The sequence below is a fragment of the Gouania willdenowi genome, chromosome 22 (assembly GCF_900634775.1).
Source record: "Gouania willdenowi chromosome 22, fGouWil2.1, whole genome shotgun sequence".
Taxonomy (NCBI): domain Eukaryota; kingdom Metazoa; phylum Chordata; class Actinopteri; order Blenniiformes; family Gobiesocidae; genus Gouania; species Gouania willdenowi.
Window position 1 is genome coordinate 18,005,268 of NC_041065.1, and position 16,382 is coordinate 18,021,649.

Sequence of the window (16,382 nt, forward strand, 5' to 3'; positions counted from 1 at the left end):
GCACGTCACTGTCCCCAGGGGTACGCAAATTGTCATAGGGGGTATGTGAATGAAAATTAAAAACACTGTGACAACATTGTAAACTAAAATATAAATAGTGCAGCTAATGCTAATGCTAGATTAATGCTAATGCTAGGCAAATGCTATTGCAAGGCTAATGCTAGGTTAAAGATAATGCTAAGTCAATGCTAATGCTAGGATAATGCTAGTTCAATGCTATTGCAAGGCAAATGGTAAAGCTAGGTTAAAGCTAATGCTAAGGGAATGTTAATGTTAGTTTAATGCTAACGCTAGGCTAATGCTATTGCTAGATTTAATGCTAATGCTAGGCTAATGATATTGCTAGATTGATGCTAGGTTAATGCTATTGCTAGGCTAATGCTAGGTTAAAGATAATGCTAAGTCAATGCTAATACTCGGCTAATGCTAGGTTAATGCTATTGCTAGGCTAATGCTAGGTTAACTATAATGCTAAGTATATGCTAATGCTAGGCTAATGCTATTGCTAAGCTAATGGTAGAGCTAGGTTACAGCTAATGCTAGGTCAATATTAATGATAGGCTAATGCTATTGCTAGGCTAATGTTAATGGCAGGACGACGTGCATTTTCTTCAGGAAATGCAAATATTCTAGTTATTATTACTATCATGTATTATTCCTCAACAGGATAGCTAAAATTCAGAGACATATTTCACTGTAGTTCTACATTTTATATGACATGTTTATTAAGTGTGCAGGAGTAGGGGGTACATGCATTGCTTCAGGTTAAAGGTGTGAAGGGGTACGGGACTGTGGAAAGTTTGGGAACCACTGTTTTAAAGGAATCCCACAATGCATTGTGCAGAACTTTTCCAAAGTTCAAGTCACGACCATTTGTCAACAAACCCAATGTTTGTAATGGAGTCAAAAACAATCTCCTGAGCGGCATTTTCAACCTTTGACATTTGTTTGTGGGTAAATTTGACCGTTTTGTTGAAGAAATACATTGGTTTTGTTGACCTATGAGGACTGCTCTATGTCTTTATCTGTGTTAGAAGACGTAGTAGGGATTGTTTACTGTATCTAAAGGAAGCTCCTGGTCGCTTGTGAACACTCCTCAACACTAAGTCCATGAGGATGAATGGAAGGTGTAGCTACCGTGGCTAATAATTAGCTTTGAAAAAAGTCAATGTGAAAGTAAAACAGTCAATAATAACATTCTACTCAGATTACAATCCAGGCGTGTGCTGATAGGAGCCTTTCAGATAACAGCTGCAAGAAAGCATTAAATCCTGAGATAAGATCTACCACATTAGCTGGACTTTACTGTATCAGAGCCAAACTTAGCACACGCTCAGTTAGGATGTTTAGCAACACATCAATGTGTTTAAGTGAGGTTTTCTCACTAAGATATCTCCTGGCTTAAATAGATATTCTTATTTAAATAATCAAAGCTGCAAAAGTTAAGGTTTTGCTTGAGGACAAAGTATAGAAACAGTCCTAAATATAGGGACTATTATTTGCTTAAACAGAGGATATAAATAAATTAGAAAAAAGTACATAAAATAACATATCTTTGTGTTAAGTTCTGGTGAGTCACTTCATCCTTTGGTTAGAATATGAACAATAGCAGGATGTGGTAAAATGAAGGCTGAATAACCATGCAGCTTTGTGAACATTTAAAAATGAGGCCTGAAATAAAGGAAACTAGAGGGTGAGAAAACACCCCCGACTGTTTCTGCTGTCTCAGCAGCTCTGCGTGAAATCATCCCTAAACTGTCAGCAGTTTAAACTTCACAGAGAACAAGCACACCAGAAGAAGTTTCTCAGACAGAAACCCTCAGAGCCAACGTTTACTCTAATCCTCCCTGCTTTTTGTAGCCTCTTTGATTGTCCAGCAGCTTTCTCAGTTTAGCGCCAACATCTCAGGTCGCAGCAGCAGCAGCGACGCCCAGATTGGAGCTGTAGGTGAGGGGGCGCCTTTGATGCCGGACCCCGGGCTGAGCCGAGGACGCACAAAGGAGGCACAGGCACAGACAGTTCACTTGGTTTTACAGGAAACAGCCACTGAGCTTTCACAGAGCTGCTTTGACGTCATCTGAAACTTTCAGTAGTTGACGTTTCTGTAGTTACATTTAGATTTTAAACATACTTAGTGATAGATCTCAGAATACATTACAGTGTGAATACCTTGTTCACAAAAAATCATATGGTATGTAACTTTAGTGTATTTCTGACTGACTGAAATAACTGCACTGAAACATACGGTGGCACATTTACAAAGTATTGCAACACTTTTACAAATGACCCCAACAAATTTACAATTTTGAAAATAAATATCTAAAAAAAAAAAAAAATACAAATACCTAAACACTTTTTAACAAATGTTGAGATAGATTTACAAAGGCACTTTGTAATTGTAAAAGTGTTTCCATATTTGTTAATTATTTTTGACATTTTGCAGAAGTGTTGCAGCAATTTGTAAATGTGTTGCAATCATTTGTAAATGTGTTGCAATCATTTGTAAATGTGTTGTGGTATTTGTAATTATTTTGCACTTCTCAGCCACCGTAGAAACACTGCTGTGTCAAACTATTTTCAAACCAAGATTCACTTTAGATACTTTAGACAGATCATGGATTATTGCAAGTTAAATGAAAGATAAGATAACACATTGTTGTAAAGACAGTAATAAAATCAATCATTTCTATTGCTACCATCTTGAAGTTTTAATCTGTATTTTTTTTCCCCCTTGGTAAATGTTTGTCTTTAGACACATTTACCATACTTTGGATTAATAAACACATTTCTCTCCTCTTGGTTAAGTTTTTTTTTTGATTGATTGATTTTTTAAATAGTGTTTGGTTTTTGGTGAGTTCAGAGCCCTGCTTTTCTTTCCCACAGCCTCTGACCTTTGTCCAATCACCTGCCCTTCCCTGTTGTGTTTATTCACATGTATCAGGCTGTCAGACACATGAGTCAATGGACAGTAATAGTGTTCAATCCTTTAGTTTAGCTCAAAAGAACAGATAAAATCATTTTCAATGAAATCTGAGGATTTTCCTTAAACTAAAGTATCTGCAAAGTTGACAGGAAGCAGGAATCCTCTGCAACTCATTCAACTCTCACATAGTTCGATGCATGTACTGCTTGGCCTCGGTTGGTGAAATACAAACAAAGCTTGGCCCTCCCTCCCCTAAAGCCGCCTCTGGAAACCGTCTGATTTCAAACTGCTTCAGCACCATAAGCAGGAAAGTGTTTTTCTAACCTCCTTCCTCTCAGGGCTGTCACATGTTTACAGCACGTGGAGGCTATGAATTGTTTCCACAGTGTAAGGACACATCAGACTGCCAGGCAGGAATGTGTGCAAGTGAGTGTATGTGCACGTGAGTGTGTGTGTGTGCACGTGCTGTGAGCGAGAGGCCACTCCCTGAGGTGTGTTTGCAGGAAAAGCAGCCACAGTGAGCAGAGGAGCCAAACAGAGGAGGCCGACTAATGCCTGACTGAATCCAGCACCGTGTGTACTTAACTGCTCCCAATGAGCAGGAATGTGATCCACACAACAAAACATGTGAAAACTGACAGAAAAAAATGCAGGAAAATACAAAAACACGTAGAACGTAAACAACCCAAATTCAAATTTTAAGACTGATGTGCCAAAATGTAACATGTTTTACTCATTAAAGGGATACTCAACCCCAATGACAGACAGTTCAACAATGAAAGCAATATATAACACTTTAAACTGTGACTTTTAACGCGAAAAGGTGATTAAAAATGACTCCAAACACATTCTGACATAAATTAGTAAAAGTTTTATGACCCACCTTTAGACCGACCATCTGAAGTGCATTCATGTGATGGTAATGCATTTCGCTTTAAAGCCTCGTCTCCATCAAGCACTTTTATTTCTTACAGCAAGTTTCTTATTTGTCTGATCTGCTCTTCTTCCCCTCTTCCAAAAGGCACTCAAACAAGCTGACACTGGAGTAGAGTGAAGGAGTATCCCAGGATTAAACTACACTATAACATTGCAAAGTTAACATATCCGACTTAAAACATCCAAGTTCTATTGGAATTATTAAGAGCAGAAGTCACAGCCACCAAAGTAGAAAGTATATTATACTGGGAAAGCATGACTATATAGTGTTTCGTTTCCCGTCTGTTACCATTCCATGTATTATGAAACACTGAAAGCTCAATTTCTTAGTTGCAGTCAAAGCAACTACACTTCAATGAAATAACTTTACTAACCTGTTACAACCCTCCAAGCTAACGTCTATTTTCTCGTGCCTTGAGGCAGTGCTGATGCAAATCAGATATTCGGAGCACCTGCATTAACCTGCCAGTGAAAACGCTTGGCTCTGCAGTTTTCTCTTCCTCTAGTCAGCAGTAGAACCGTTTTCTGCATTTTGTTTATTTGGGCAATAAACCCACATCTTTTTGTCACAAGTCTTATGCCAAGCATGTGATAATGTGGGGGCTTGTCCAGGATATGGTATTCATTAGAAACGCAGCAGACCACTTACTATACTACAAATCATTTAGTTTGCACAAGCATTTTACCAACTTTAATATAAACACTCAGCAAAAAAACCACCAACTTGTTCAAAATCAACACAGGCAAGGTTCATTGAACGCACATTGGATTTTTATTTCTACAGCTCCGCCCTTGAGCCTGTGCCAAAATGTTTACACCACCATGCTCATTACAAGCTGCCATCAGTGTGGACGGCAGAGGTTTCAGACCATGTATTTGAGGAGCAAAAGCCTTTGGAATGAGGATCAAGAACCTTCACACACCCATTGACCTGCAGCATCGAGGGGGAAGGTAAAAAACTTCCATTTCAATGTAAACAGGTTTGTTTTGGTAAAAATCAAATGAGATTAAAATAGAAATAAAAAGACATTCACAACAAAAAGTACAGCAAACAATCAGGAGAGTTCAGTATCGATGTCAGACTTCTGGAAATTGTCATTCGTTTGAAGAAGTCCATAACTAAGCATATGGAGGGACAACAAATCATGAAAAATACAGAAAAATAAACCAAACAGAAAAAAAGTACAAAAAAGCACAACACCCTGAAAGGTACTCAAATTAAGTGCGTCAATAGGATTAGAATGACAAAATGATAATTCTATTGGGACTGAAACACAAACAAGGCAGTGTGGTTCAGGTAGTTATTGCAGCGAGGCACCAGTTTAAGCTCAAATCCCAGCATTTTGCTAAATAGTTAAAATACAGGCAGTAGGTCCAAGTGGTTCTTCAAAGTCCTGAATAAAATCTGTTGCCTGCTCTTCAGTCACTCATCTCTCATTTCACGTCTTTTGCATAATTAAAACATTTGCTATAGTGAAAAAAGAAGCATCAGTGGGCAAAGCTGCTGCGGTGCAATAAGCGGGTCCTTGCTGGCAGTGAAAGGCTTTAGGCTCACATTGGGTGAGGAGGTGGTAGTGGGTCTGGTTGTGGGGTCTTCAAGGCAACATTAGAGGGATAAAGGCGTTCATAGTTTCTTCAGGCGGCTGTACATGTCTCTCTTGCTGCGCTCGCCAGCCCAGGTGCGGCTTTTAAGGCGGAACTTCCTCAGGTCCTCCTTAAAGTCCTCGTGGTGCATGGGCCGGTACGACTGAGGCTCACACTGCAACTGTAGAGAGAACGTCAGAGTCAGACAACAATACTTTATACTATTTATTTTTCAGGTTCATTAATTGAATAAATAACCGTTATCGAGGAATTTAAGGTCGATTTAAACAAAACGTGGACTGTGACTAAAGGGTGTTAATCAGGGTGTTCAAAAAAGACAACATGATTCACTCCTTCAACATGGGTCTAGAACCCTAAAGTGGGTTGAGAAAAACAAAACAATTTTGAGATTAAATAAATTAAGTTTTAAATTGGGGCAGTTGAATGAAAACACAAAATTGTAGAGGTGAGCTAGTACAGAAAGATGTTACTGAATTTTATTCCTGAAAAATATTTACTCTTTTTTTATTGTTCCTAGTAGGGCAGAGCAATTTGGTCCCACACTAATTTTTTCCTCAAAGTGGTGGTATACAATATAAATCTTGATAATTGAAATTCAAAAAAAGTCTTACCATACAGACTATTTAGGGTTACATTTGCTGATACGCACATTCATTAACAAACAGCTGCACAAGATTTGTCACTTTAGCCTTTTTTTTTTTTTTTTTTTAAATGAAGGGACAGCACGTGTGAGTGAGTACTATAGTGTGAAGGTCTGGGTTAGGACACACTCAGAACAGTATAAAAAAAAACACAGTTTGATGGATTTCAGAGAAGTAGAGAATGCACCAACTCATGAAATGAGTATTTTGATACAAAATAAGATATTAAAAATTATACGTCGATATTGTATTTCTGTGTCGCCAAAATACAAAACTTGATATATCTTGAATTTCAATAAGTCACTCAGCCCTAATTCTTAATGTATTTAGTTATTTATTTTCACTCCAGGAAAAGCTCAGTGGTGACTAAAGAGAAAAAACAAACCTTGAAGTGTTGGTAGAACTCTTTGTAACCACCCTTGAGGATGTAGAGCTCAGGGTAGAAAAGTTGGGGGTACTCGTTCATAGAGCGGTCTCGCTCCCGGACAAAGCGACACATTCGAGGGCCGCGCTCCGACGAGAACTCGCAGTGGAAGACGATGACTACGCGTTTTTCGGCGCAGGAGGGGATGATGGGGGTCTGGAGGAGGAAGTCTTGCACCTGATCTTCCTGGTGCAGGTTCAGAGCTCCCTGAGAATGGTAAAAGAAAAAAAGGACATTTCCATCAATCCTTTGTGACCACAATGAGCAAAGCACCAGTCAGTGTTTAAGCATTGTAAATATGTGACCCACCTTGATGTGTCCACCCTCAAACTCGTACGGGTAGCGGCAGTCGATGACGATGACTCGATCAACAAGACCATCATACTGGCCCGACAGAGCAGCCACCATCTATAGAACACAACCATTATACATGGTAAATTATAGTTTCCTTTGATAAACGGTGTCAGAGCTGTTGCTATGGAGAAATAATGAAATGAGTGATCACGCACCATCTCCAAGGTGATGTACTTGAGGTCCTGATGTTTTCCTTCCACTGTTGGAAGCACAAACGGCTAATGGGAAGTAAGACAGTGGAATTAGTGATTTTCTTTGGCTCATTACAGTGATGATCAGTTTGTAATCTGACTTACTTTGGTAAAGTCTCCTATTAACGAACAAGAGCCTTCCTCACTGTCCAGCAGCCTCTCAATGTCCGTCTGACAGAAAGATTTGGACCTTTGTATCAAACAACCCTGAAAGCACAACAAGAACAGATTTATTAACCCAACGGAGCCGATGGCATCAAGCAGAGGACACTTGTTTCGTCACGCTGGAAACACTTCTTTGACTTGAACCAGTAGTTTCCAACCTTTTTTTGGATCGTGACCCAATTTTGATATCACTAATTTCTGGTGACCCAAAAGACTTTCTTTTTTTTTTTTCTTTCCTATAATTAGTTTTGGATCATGTTTGTTATCATCTGTAACAAATACAGAGTATTAGTTACTATTAGTGCACAAAGTGACAAGTTGCACCAGTTCAGATATTTTTATACAGGATTATATTTTTCATTTTTCTCAAAACTGCATTTTTATTTCAACTAGAACTATATTAGAGAATACAGTTGTTTAAGAATCTGTTTTCATTTGAAAAAGAATATTAAACATTTTAAAATGCATGTTAATCAGTAATTCTCTAGACCAGTGGTAGTACGTGTACCCCTAGGGGTACACAGAAACAGGTCAGTTTATTTTTTAACAATATAGATTTTTTTACATGCACACAGGCTTTTTTCTCATCCATCAATAACAATTTGTGGCACAACTCTTTAAAATACACCAAAAGTTGAAGTTCAAATTCTAAAAACAGAAAAACATCAGAAATAAAAGAATAAAAAAGCCTAAATTCAAGGTTAATGTTGGATGAAACACAGGAAAGAGTTCAGACGAGCCTGCAGACAATAAATAATGTATAATGTGAGCTTAGGGGTAATTGTGATAAGAAGTAAAGGCCAAAGGGTACATGGGACAATAAAGTTTAGGAAACACTGCTCTAGACACTTAAGGTGACCCCATTTAAATTTCAGGCAACCCCACGTGGGATCACGACATGTGGGGTTGACAATACTTAACCTTAATAAGGATGTTTGGTTCAGGAACTTTAATTGTCGAGCGTCCAAAAATCAGAGGCTTTAGATTCTCCTATGGACTCACCAGTCTCGGCGATTCGGGATTCTGTTCCAGCATAGTGACCTGCGTCCCTGCAACGCTGCGTCGTCTTTTCACCCGAATAGGCGTGTTTTCATCATTGGGGCAGTCGGGACGTTTCACAGGCCGGGATACTGGACTGGGCATGGAAGGCGAGCGGAAAAGGCTCCGAGGCCGGCACCGAATGACAGGCTGGAATTTAAAAAGGAGGAAAATAAATATGAAACGTGTACAGGGATGAGGTGGGTTTTTTTCTCAAACACGTGATGCAGGATACAAATCTGGCCATTTTGGCTCCCAGAATCACATGTACCTACTGTATTAATATGCAGGTACTAAAAACAATACCATAACAAAAACTTGTAATCATATTAATGTAACACTTCACTCAGTACCTATTTTTAAATAATGTACAATTTGTTATTTTGTTTAATGTTTAAAAGAAGCTGTATTTGTTATTTATTGAAGTTGGACACGCCCTTAGACACCGGCGTTACCATAGCTACAAGCAATGCACATCAACAGTCAAAAGTTATTTGTGTTTTACTTTTTAAGTTAAAGGTCAAACATTATTGCTGAACTTGAGGACAAACTAGTTTTACCTCATTTTGGATCTAAATGCACTGTTTAGAGAAACACTGGGTGTATTTAAGCAACTTTGCTCATTAGATTTTTATGTAAGTAATAACATTTAAAAAGGTAGCGTCAGCCCTAGGTATAATTCTGCATGCTCATGGCTTTACTTCCTCAGCACTATGTGACAGCAGCTTACGGTAAACGTACAGAGTCCTCTGCACTGGTGTCATTCACCAACGGTGCAGTGAGTAAACTGGCCATTCCTGTGGGCATCCCAGAGCCATCCTCCATATTGTCATCAAGCACATCTAAGAAACCATCGTCATCGTCGTCGTTTAGCGAGGCGGTGAGAGAGGAGCGTCTCAGGAACATGGGGCTGGAGTCGTAAAAGTGGAGCTGCTGGACTGTAGGGGGTGAAGAGAGCTGAGGATGGAGAGAAAGTTTAAACACTGAACTCTCTCTACAAAGTAGCTCAGAAACACGAGACCGGCTCCACATACCAAAAGGGCAGGAGCAGAGCTGGGGCGGTGGGGGAAGGCGTCCTTTGACTGTCCGCTGTTGAAGGAGCGCACACGACAGCGTGACACAGGCTTGGTTGGCTTCTTAAATTCAAAATTCTCCTGAAAATAAAACACAAATACAACATTTAACACATTTAATTTTACACTTAAAGTCTCTATATTTTTGCTTTAAACAAAAAAAAAAAAAAAAAAAACAGCTCCGGTCTCTGTTAACTGACCTCCGGCATGTTCTCCTTGTTGTCGAGTGGAGAGGTGGACAAAGTGGTAATGATGGCGGGCTGCTGGCCGAATATTCCATAGCGGTGCGAGAGTGGCTCTTGTCCCTTCAGAGATGGACTGAAATTCAGCAGCTGGAGCTGTGGTGGGAGGGAACCAGTTAGCAAAATTTAATGTCCAGCAAACAAAATCGTTTTCAGTCCAATTAACAAACTGTGAATGACGGACGTGGGAAGGAACTTACCGGTAACGAGTGGTTTCTTCGAATGGGCATTTTACTGTAATTAGACAAGAGGAAAAACAGTAAGAACAGATCATTTTACTCATTTATAATAGAGGAGAAAAAAAGAAACAGAACACTGAACAAGTGAGGCAGGCTGTAACAAAAATGAGAGGAACTTACTTGTTAACTACTTTGCTTGATTGTTCAATTGCCTTTTCAAAGCTGTAACACAAAAGAACATTTTTTTTTTTACATGTGGCTCAAAATACAATAAACTCCAGTAATGTGTGATTTATAGAAAATGAAAAATTTAATTGGATGCAGACGGGCTTTCAAAGCAACTTGAAACACTCGTCTTTACTTTTCATTCAGACAATAAGCTTAATTTCCTTTTGAAAACAGGAACAAAGGTTGAATAGTTGGACTTGAGGAAGTAGTGTGGAGAGGTGGTCCAAGTGTCGGCGCGGCACACCTGTATGCTAATCACTAAACACTACACTTAGCAGCTGAGCGCTGGGGTTGGAGGGCAGGGGAAGAGATGCGGGACCAGCTAATCTACCATATGCCTGCTGGAGCAAACACTGCACAGCTCCTTTCAGACAGAGCTCTTTGTTTGATTGGAGAGCGTGTCCCATTCACCGCCAGCCGGGAGAAGAAGAAAAAGGAGGGGAGACGTTTGGAGGGGTCGCCCTTATTTTAAAAGCTCTGATCGAATGAGAAATCCCCCACCCCACCTCATTCCTGTGAAATAACAGTGCAAAGGCAGAGTGTGCCAAGGCCCCCAGGGGTGGGCTATCATCAGACCCAAGCATGCCCCCCCCCCCCCCTCCAACCAAGGAAACTCCTAGCAACCAAACAGCTGTTGATACTCAGGAGAATAAGGTCTGGAGAACCAAATGCTGCTGTAAAGGAACTCACATCAGACTGGGACAGATGTCTGAGACTCACCCAAGTCACAATTAAGTAAAGGGCCACCCAAGATTAGACAGGCCAACTGGTCCAGATAACAATTGAACACAACTGCATCCCCCACTGAGACTTTTCTACCAACACTTTAACATTAAGTTTCCAACTCAAAAAGCTAAAAAAGCAAATAAATGTTGGATTGAAACACATTTTCTTATGAAGCAGAATGTCTTTATATTAAAAAGACAAAGAAAGTTCAGCTCATAAGGCTCATCTACTAATCTGCTTAGTTGAAAAATGAACAAAGCCAACGGTAGAATATAATCCTGCACACCAGAATGTGTCCTTAACCGATCCCTAAGGAACATCAGAGGAACGGGGGTCTACGGCGGGTGTTGTGTGCGTGTGTGTGGGGGCTCACAGTTAGGATAAATGAGGGGGGTAGAAGGTGCAACTTACGTGTCCTCCATTTCAACCACATCCAGAGGGCTGGGGAGGTCCTGACCAAGGCCTGGGGGGGGGAGAAAAATGAGTGTTACAAACATATGTATACCCATACTTAATTTACAGTGTTACTTTACTGTGTATGATTTTACAGTGGGCCATTTAAATTTAAAGAAAGCTAAACATTTCATTTTTATTAATGATAAGTTATTGCTAGTCCTTTCATACAAAGTTAGGTTTTTTTTTTATTATTATTTAATTGTAAAACATGCAATCCAAAAATATTAAATTGCATACCACAAGGTTCATTTCTCACAAAATAAAGGAATGGAAATGATTTAAGCATTAACCATGATCTGAAAACGTCCTAAGCCATGTGATTGATAATATCGTCTATTAATTTATTTGAGTAAAATAATTCATAGATGAAGTAAATAAATTAGACTGACCAGCATCAGATGAAACATCAGAAGCAAAAGAGGGAACCTTCTCAAGGTGCCTTCTCCTTTTTGGGGTATCAAATGGGCTGTGTGAGGGAAAAAAAAACAAAAAAAAAAACAGAAATACTTAACACAACACATAGCTGCTGTGAAGAAAATAAACAACTTATAAAGCAAACATTCGTTTCTAACAATGAGAAGTTTGTTCTCTTAGTTAGATAAATAATATTAAAGAGATAAAAGATAATATATAAATGTTTACCTTCCAAGGAAAGCCAAATTATTCATGTTTAGGGCCAAATTGGTGACCGGAGAGAGCACAGCTGATGGTTCCGGGGAGAACAGGGTCCTGCAGTGCGAGGTCTTTGTATTCATCTCGGACATAAGATGCGGGGAAAGGCCGAGGATCTCAACGGGCCTGCTCTTCAATGCGGCGTTTACTGGACTTGTGCTGCCATAAACGGTCTCCATCGTTTCACAGTGCTGTTAATTTATCTATGACCGAAAAATCATTCAAATTGGTGGGGTCTATCTGAAAGAAAAGTTTAAAATTTTGGGTCGAGGTTCGCCAAACCTCCAAGCTACCCCGGGAGCTAACCAGCTAGCTAGCACCAATTTAAGATGACATTTTCAAAAGATGCAATCCGCAACACCAGCTGAAGGGACCACGGTGAGTCGGCATGGAGTAAAAAAACGGACCCGGTGGGTAGAAATGACTAAATCTGCATAGTTGTCGAGTGTTGCAGCTAACGGCCCTCCCTCTTTGACAGCCGCCTGGTTACTGAGGAAGAGACTCCGTTTGCTCGTATTTATGTTCAAAATAGACGCTCAGGAGCGGCAATATTTCAACCAATCAGAGGCGCGGATACATCCAGCTGACCAACCATAGCGCTAAGCCAACCTCCACTGTTGTTCTCTGAGCGGATGCAGAAAGGAAAGGAGGATGTGACGTCATCTTTTAAAACGGTCCTTTACCATGTCCTTTGTTCACACTCCGGCATCAGGAAAAGTAATAAATACGTTTAAAACATTTTTAGCATGAATATTACATGTCTACATTTTTTAATTTGAAAAAAAAAAATTAAGGATATGACAGAAATCCAAGGGGGGAAATCAGTCAAAGGCAACAGTAATGCACAAAATGTCTTCCTTTCAGGCTGTGTTTCACTCCACTATAAAACATTGCAACTATTTATGACATTACCAAACAGTCGATTAATTACTACTCTTATTTATTGTAGATAAGATACCTCTTTTTACTATTTAACTGTCTGCACATTTCTTGTCTATTCTGCACACCCTCAGTGACCTACTGAATGCCAAATGTAACAAGTACATTTCTCCATTGTGAGATCAATAAAGGATTATCTTATCTTATCTAATCTAATCTTAAAATGGAGCTCCAGTTTAACTACACATGTAAGTTACTGCAGGGTCTAGTCTAGTCTTAAAACTAGGTTAAGGTCTTGTCAGTAACACATGGCAACAATGTTCAGCTTTGGTGGAGGAATACCACTACTTTACATGAAACTATAGTTTAGGAATAAAGTTGAAGCTATGAATTGAGAGAAAAAGTCACTGTAAATGAGGTCATTGCAGCTGACTCAGGACATTATAATGTGGGCATTTTCAGGATTGGAGTTCTCAAGTTGTGGGTTAGAACATAAAATGGAGCTAAAGTATGGGATCAAATTAGGGTCATAAAGACTAAAGACCTTTGTTTTTTGTATGGACATAGACAAGAAGACCAAATTGTTGTTGTTGTTGTTGTTGTTTTACTAAGGGAATTTATTTTGCAGCAGAGTGCCCTGGATTGACAATTTTAATAAAATGTGGCGATAGTTTAAAAAGAAGAATAACGTTTTTCAATATTAATTTACCTATAATCCAAAAAAATGTTCAATTAAATCTTTATCTTTTCAGGTCATTCGTACTATGCCATTTCTTCAAACACAGCCCAAATAATAAAGACAACCCAGCTGAAGGAGTACAATTTGTAACCTTCACAAGTAGGAATGAGAGGTGATTTAGAAGCTGCATATCCAATAAAAGCACTTCAAACCTACGCTTGTTGGCGCCGAAATGTTTGAAAAACTGTGACCTAGTGATTAACTAAAGGATGTGAAATTCTCCAACTGGTTTTGAGGTTAAAGGATCTGATGGGAGCGTAGACTTACCCAGTTTAAAATGTCTTCCTTGATCTGTAGTAAGATGGCCAAGAGTGACAGTCATATGATGTGCCTATTTGTCATTTCCTGGTAAACGCAACATCAAAATCAGTTCATCGTAATGTCCCTGGTCTTCTCAAGATTAATGTCATCACATATTATATTTGTACATCTGTATATTTGTTTTGTTTTTTAATAATTGTTTTACTGTAGTGTGTGCACTTGTATTTAATCCTTATTTAATAAACAGTCTTTTGATTAATAATGCATGTTTTCTTTTCTTTCTTTTTTTTTTCTTCTTTGTTTATCTGCAATATTTCTCAGGCCTCTGTAAAAAAAAAAAAAAGTAATTTCCTTCTGGGATGAAAAAATAAAGTACATCTGATTGTATTCTGATGTTTAAAGAACTGGATGACATGTAACTAAGCACTAAAATGTCAAATTGAAACGTTATTTTACCATAAACAAGGGTTTGCCTGACGTGACGGCAACAAACGTCAACACTAATCAAAAAAGGCAATGCCCACATTATATACAGGGATATTTTGTGTGTTAGAAGGTTAAAAGTTGATATAAAGGACACCAAAGACATCACTTTAAAAAAAAAAACAAAAAAAAGGCATTGTTATGAAGGAACGATGATAGTTCTGAAAGCTGAATTAGAATTTAAAAGGATTCTGAACGGACCCTGATTTGGCAACATTTCTAGTTTAATCAAACTACCATAAGTGTTTTATTAGTGAAAAACAATACTACACGCGTGTTGGTGTGTTAAACATTGTTGCTATGTTAAGCGATGCGCGTGCACAAAAGTAGAGGCGTGGCTTCAGGTAGATTGGCAGAGGCAGAGGGAGGAAGTGGAGCTGTTTAGGGAGGGACATCAAGATGTTGGCTTTTGAATTTTCTCTCTCTCTTTGCATCCTCTTGATATCAACGTTAATGAGGGACAAACTGCACACGTTGCATCTAATCTGAGCAGTAAACCTGCATGTAGTTTTGAATGCATAAACATACTGTGTTAACTCCCTTTTCTTTTAAAATGCAATGTGTTCTTTTAAAAGCTGTGTGAAAATGTAAACTAGATAAACCAGGGGCAGCAATGCCTGCTTCCTGCTGAGTCTGAATAGATTTGCATTGAGGTTTTAAACGAGAATTGGAGACTTTTTAGGGGGTTTTGCTCGAATCAAAGGTGGTTTTAGTCGCCTTTTACTTTACCTGCCAGACTGTTATATATGCTCAGGGATCACTGTATGCATTTTCATGTTATCTCATTCACAGTAAAATTGCCTGTCAGTATTATCTTATTGAAGAGATTTTAATGAAGAGGAAAAATAAATCTAAATTTATGTTGAATAAATAGATTAGCAAACAGATTATCAAATTAACAAATACGTGAATTAATAAATAAACAATGGGAAACAAATATACTATAAACTTTGTGGGATTAAAAAAAAAACATAGTTAATAAAGTACAACCGGAACAATTACACATTCCATTTGTGTGAATACATCCTTTGAATCAGCTCATAAATGAACACTTCATGTCTATATTGTTGTGGTTTCTGAGTACTTAATAGCTCAGATACACACCTGTTTGTAACTTGTTCAACCAGACCACTAAAGCTGTCCAACCAGACAACTTTTACCAGTGCAAACATGCTGTCCCCACTCCAGACTCTTTTTGTATTCTTCTCCTCTTCTCCGTTGATAAATTTTAAATTTTTCCTCTAAAAATCTAGATTTCTCATCCACTTTAGTCTGATTCGGATGCTGATACTGTGTCAAAGTGGCCGAACCATGTGTGAACTGTGGTTGCTATTGTTTCTCAAACTGGTGAATGCAAAAGCAGTTGAAATGGACTGACCCTTGACTCTGGCGACAACGACTGTCAGCTGAAACAGCGCGAGGTCAGCTTTAAGTATCTGTGTGATTAACATCACAAATGTAAATGAGGGTAAATGAACTTCCCACAGATCTGGGACTGCAGCTTTCCCCCATCTCTGCATGAGAGGTGAGAGGTCAGAACATACCCTCAAAATAAGGAAACAGGTGAAAAGGTAAAATAAATGGACATTTTTCTAAGCGTTGCAGCTGGTAACATTAGGAAAGAATGACTAAACCTTTAGCTTGTGTCCTCTTATTGCTTTCCCTTTATCTCCTCTAAGCAATATTCAAGTCTTCATGCACAAATCAGTGTTTTTGTAATGCTTTCACCAATTCACTACTAATAACATAGAGATAGGCCGGCGGGGGAACTGTTTCTGCACAGCTTTATTCATCATTTCTGCAAGGACAAAGGCATTATGCAATTGTGCATTTGCGTAGCATATTGAAAATCAATTTGCAGGCTTTTTGTGCAGGCGTTGTAATCCATCACCGAAAACGAGGCTTGTTGTTTAGATTAAAAACACGTTACTGTTCCTCACGTGTAAGTACTGAGAATGTTAGCATCACTGGCTAGCTCAGGAGCTATAATGTGCAATCAAATGATAAAAAAAAGGAAGCATTACAGAGCAGTGATCATCTCAGTGAAGACTCTGTGGGGCTTGTAAAGCATTGAAACTATATATATTTAAGGATGTAATGAATAATCTGCAAGAAGTTCCTTTAAAATAAACTACAATGTATAGTGCAAGTACTGTATATGATCAAT

The 16,382-nt window shown here is 38.8% G+C and overlaps 1 protein-coding gene across 1 annotated transcript; it reads right to left on the reverse strand.

Moving 5' to 3' along the window:
• Positions 1 to 4,649: 4,649 nt before the first annotated feature.
• On the reverse strand, positions 4,650 to 12,414 carry cdc25b (cell division cycle 25B). Its single transcript, XM_028437858.1, has 14 exons — positions 11,824 to 12,414; positions 11,571 to 11,647; positions 11,137 to 11,188; positions 9,952 to 9,993; positions 9,793 to 9,826; positions 9,551 to 9,688; positions 9,312 to 9,431; positions 9,019 to 9,234; positions 8,242 to 8,427; positions 7,180 to 7,281; positions 7,039 to 7,101; positions 6,839 to 6,937; positions 6,491 to 6,736; positions 4,650 to 5,624 (listed from the first exon to the last, which is right to left on the reverse strand). Exons 1-14 carry the CDS (start codon positions 12,030 to 12,032, stop codon positions 5,484 to 5,486), a joined length of 1,725 nt encoding a protein of 574 aa, XP_028293659.1. The 5' UTR covers positions 12,033 to 12,414; the 3' UTR covers positions 4,650 to 5,483.
• Between the last annotated feature and the right edge of the window lie 3,968 nt (positions 12,415 to 16,382).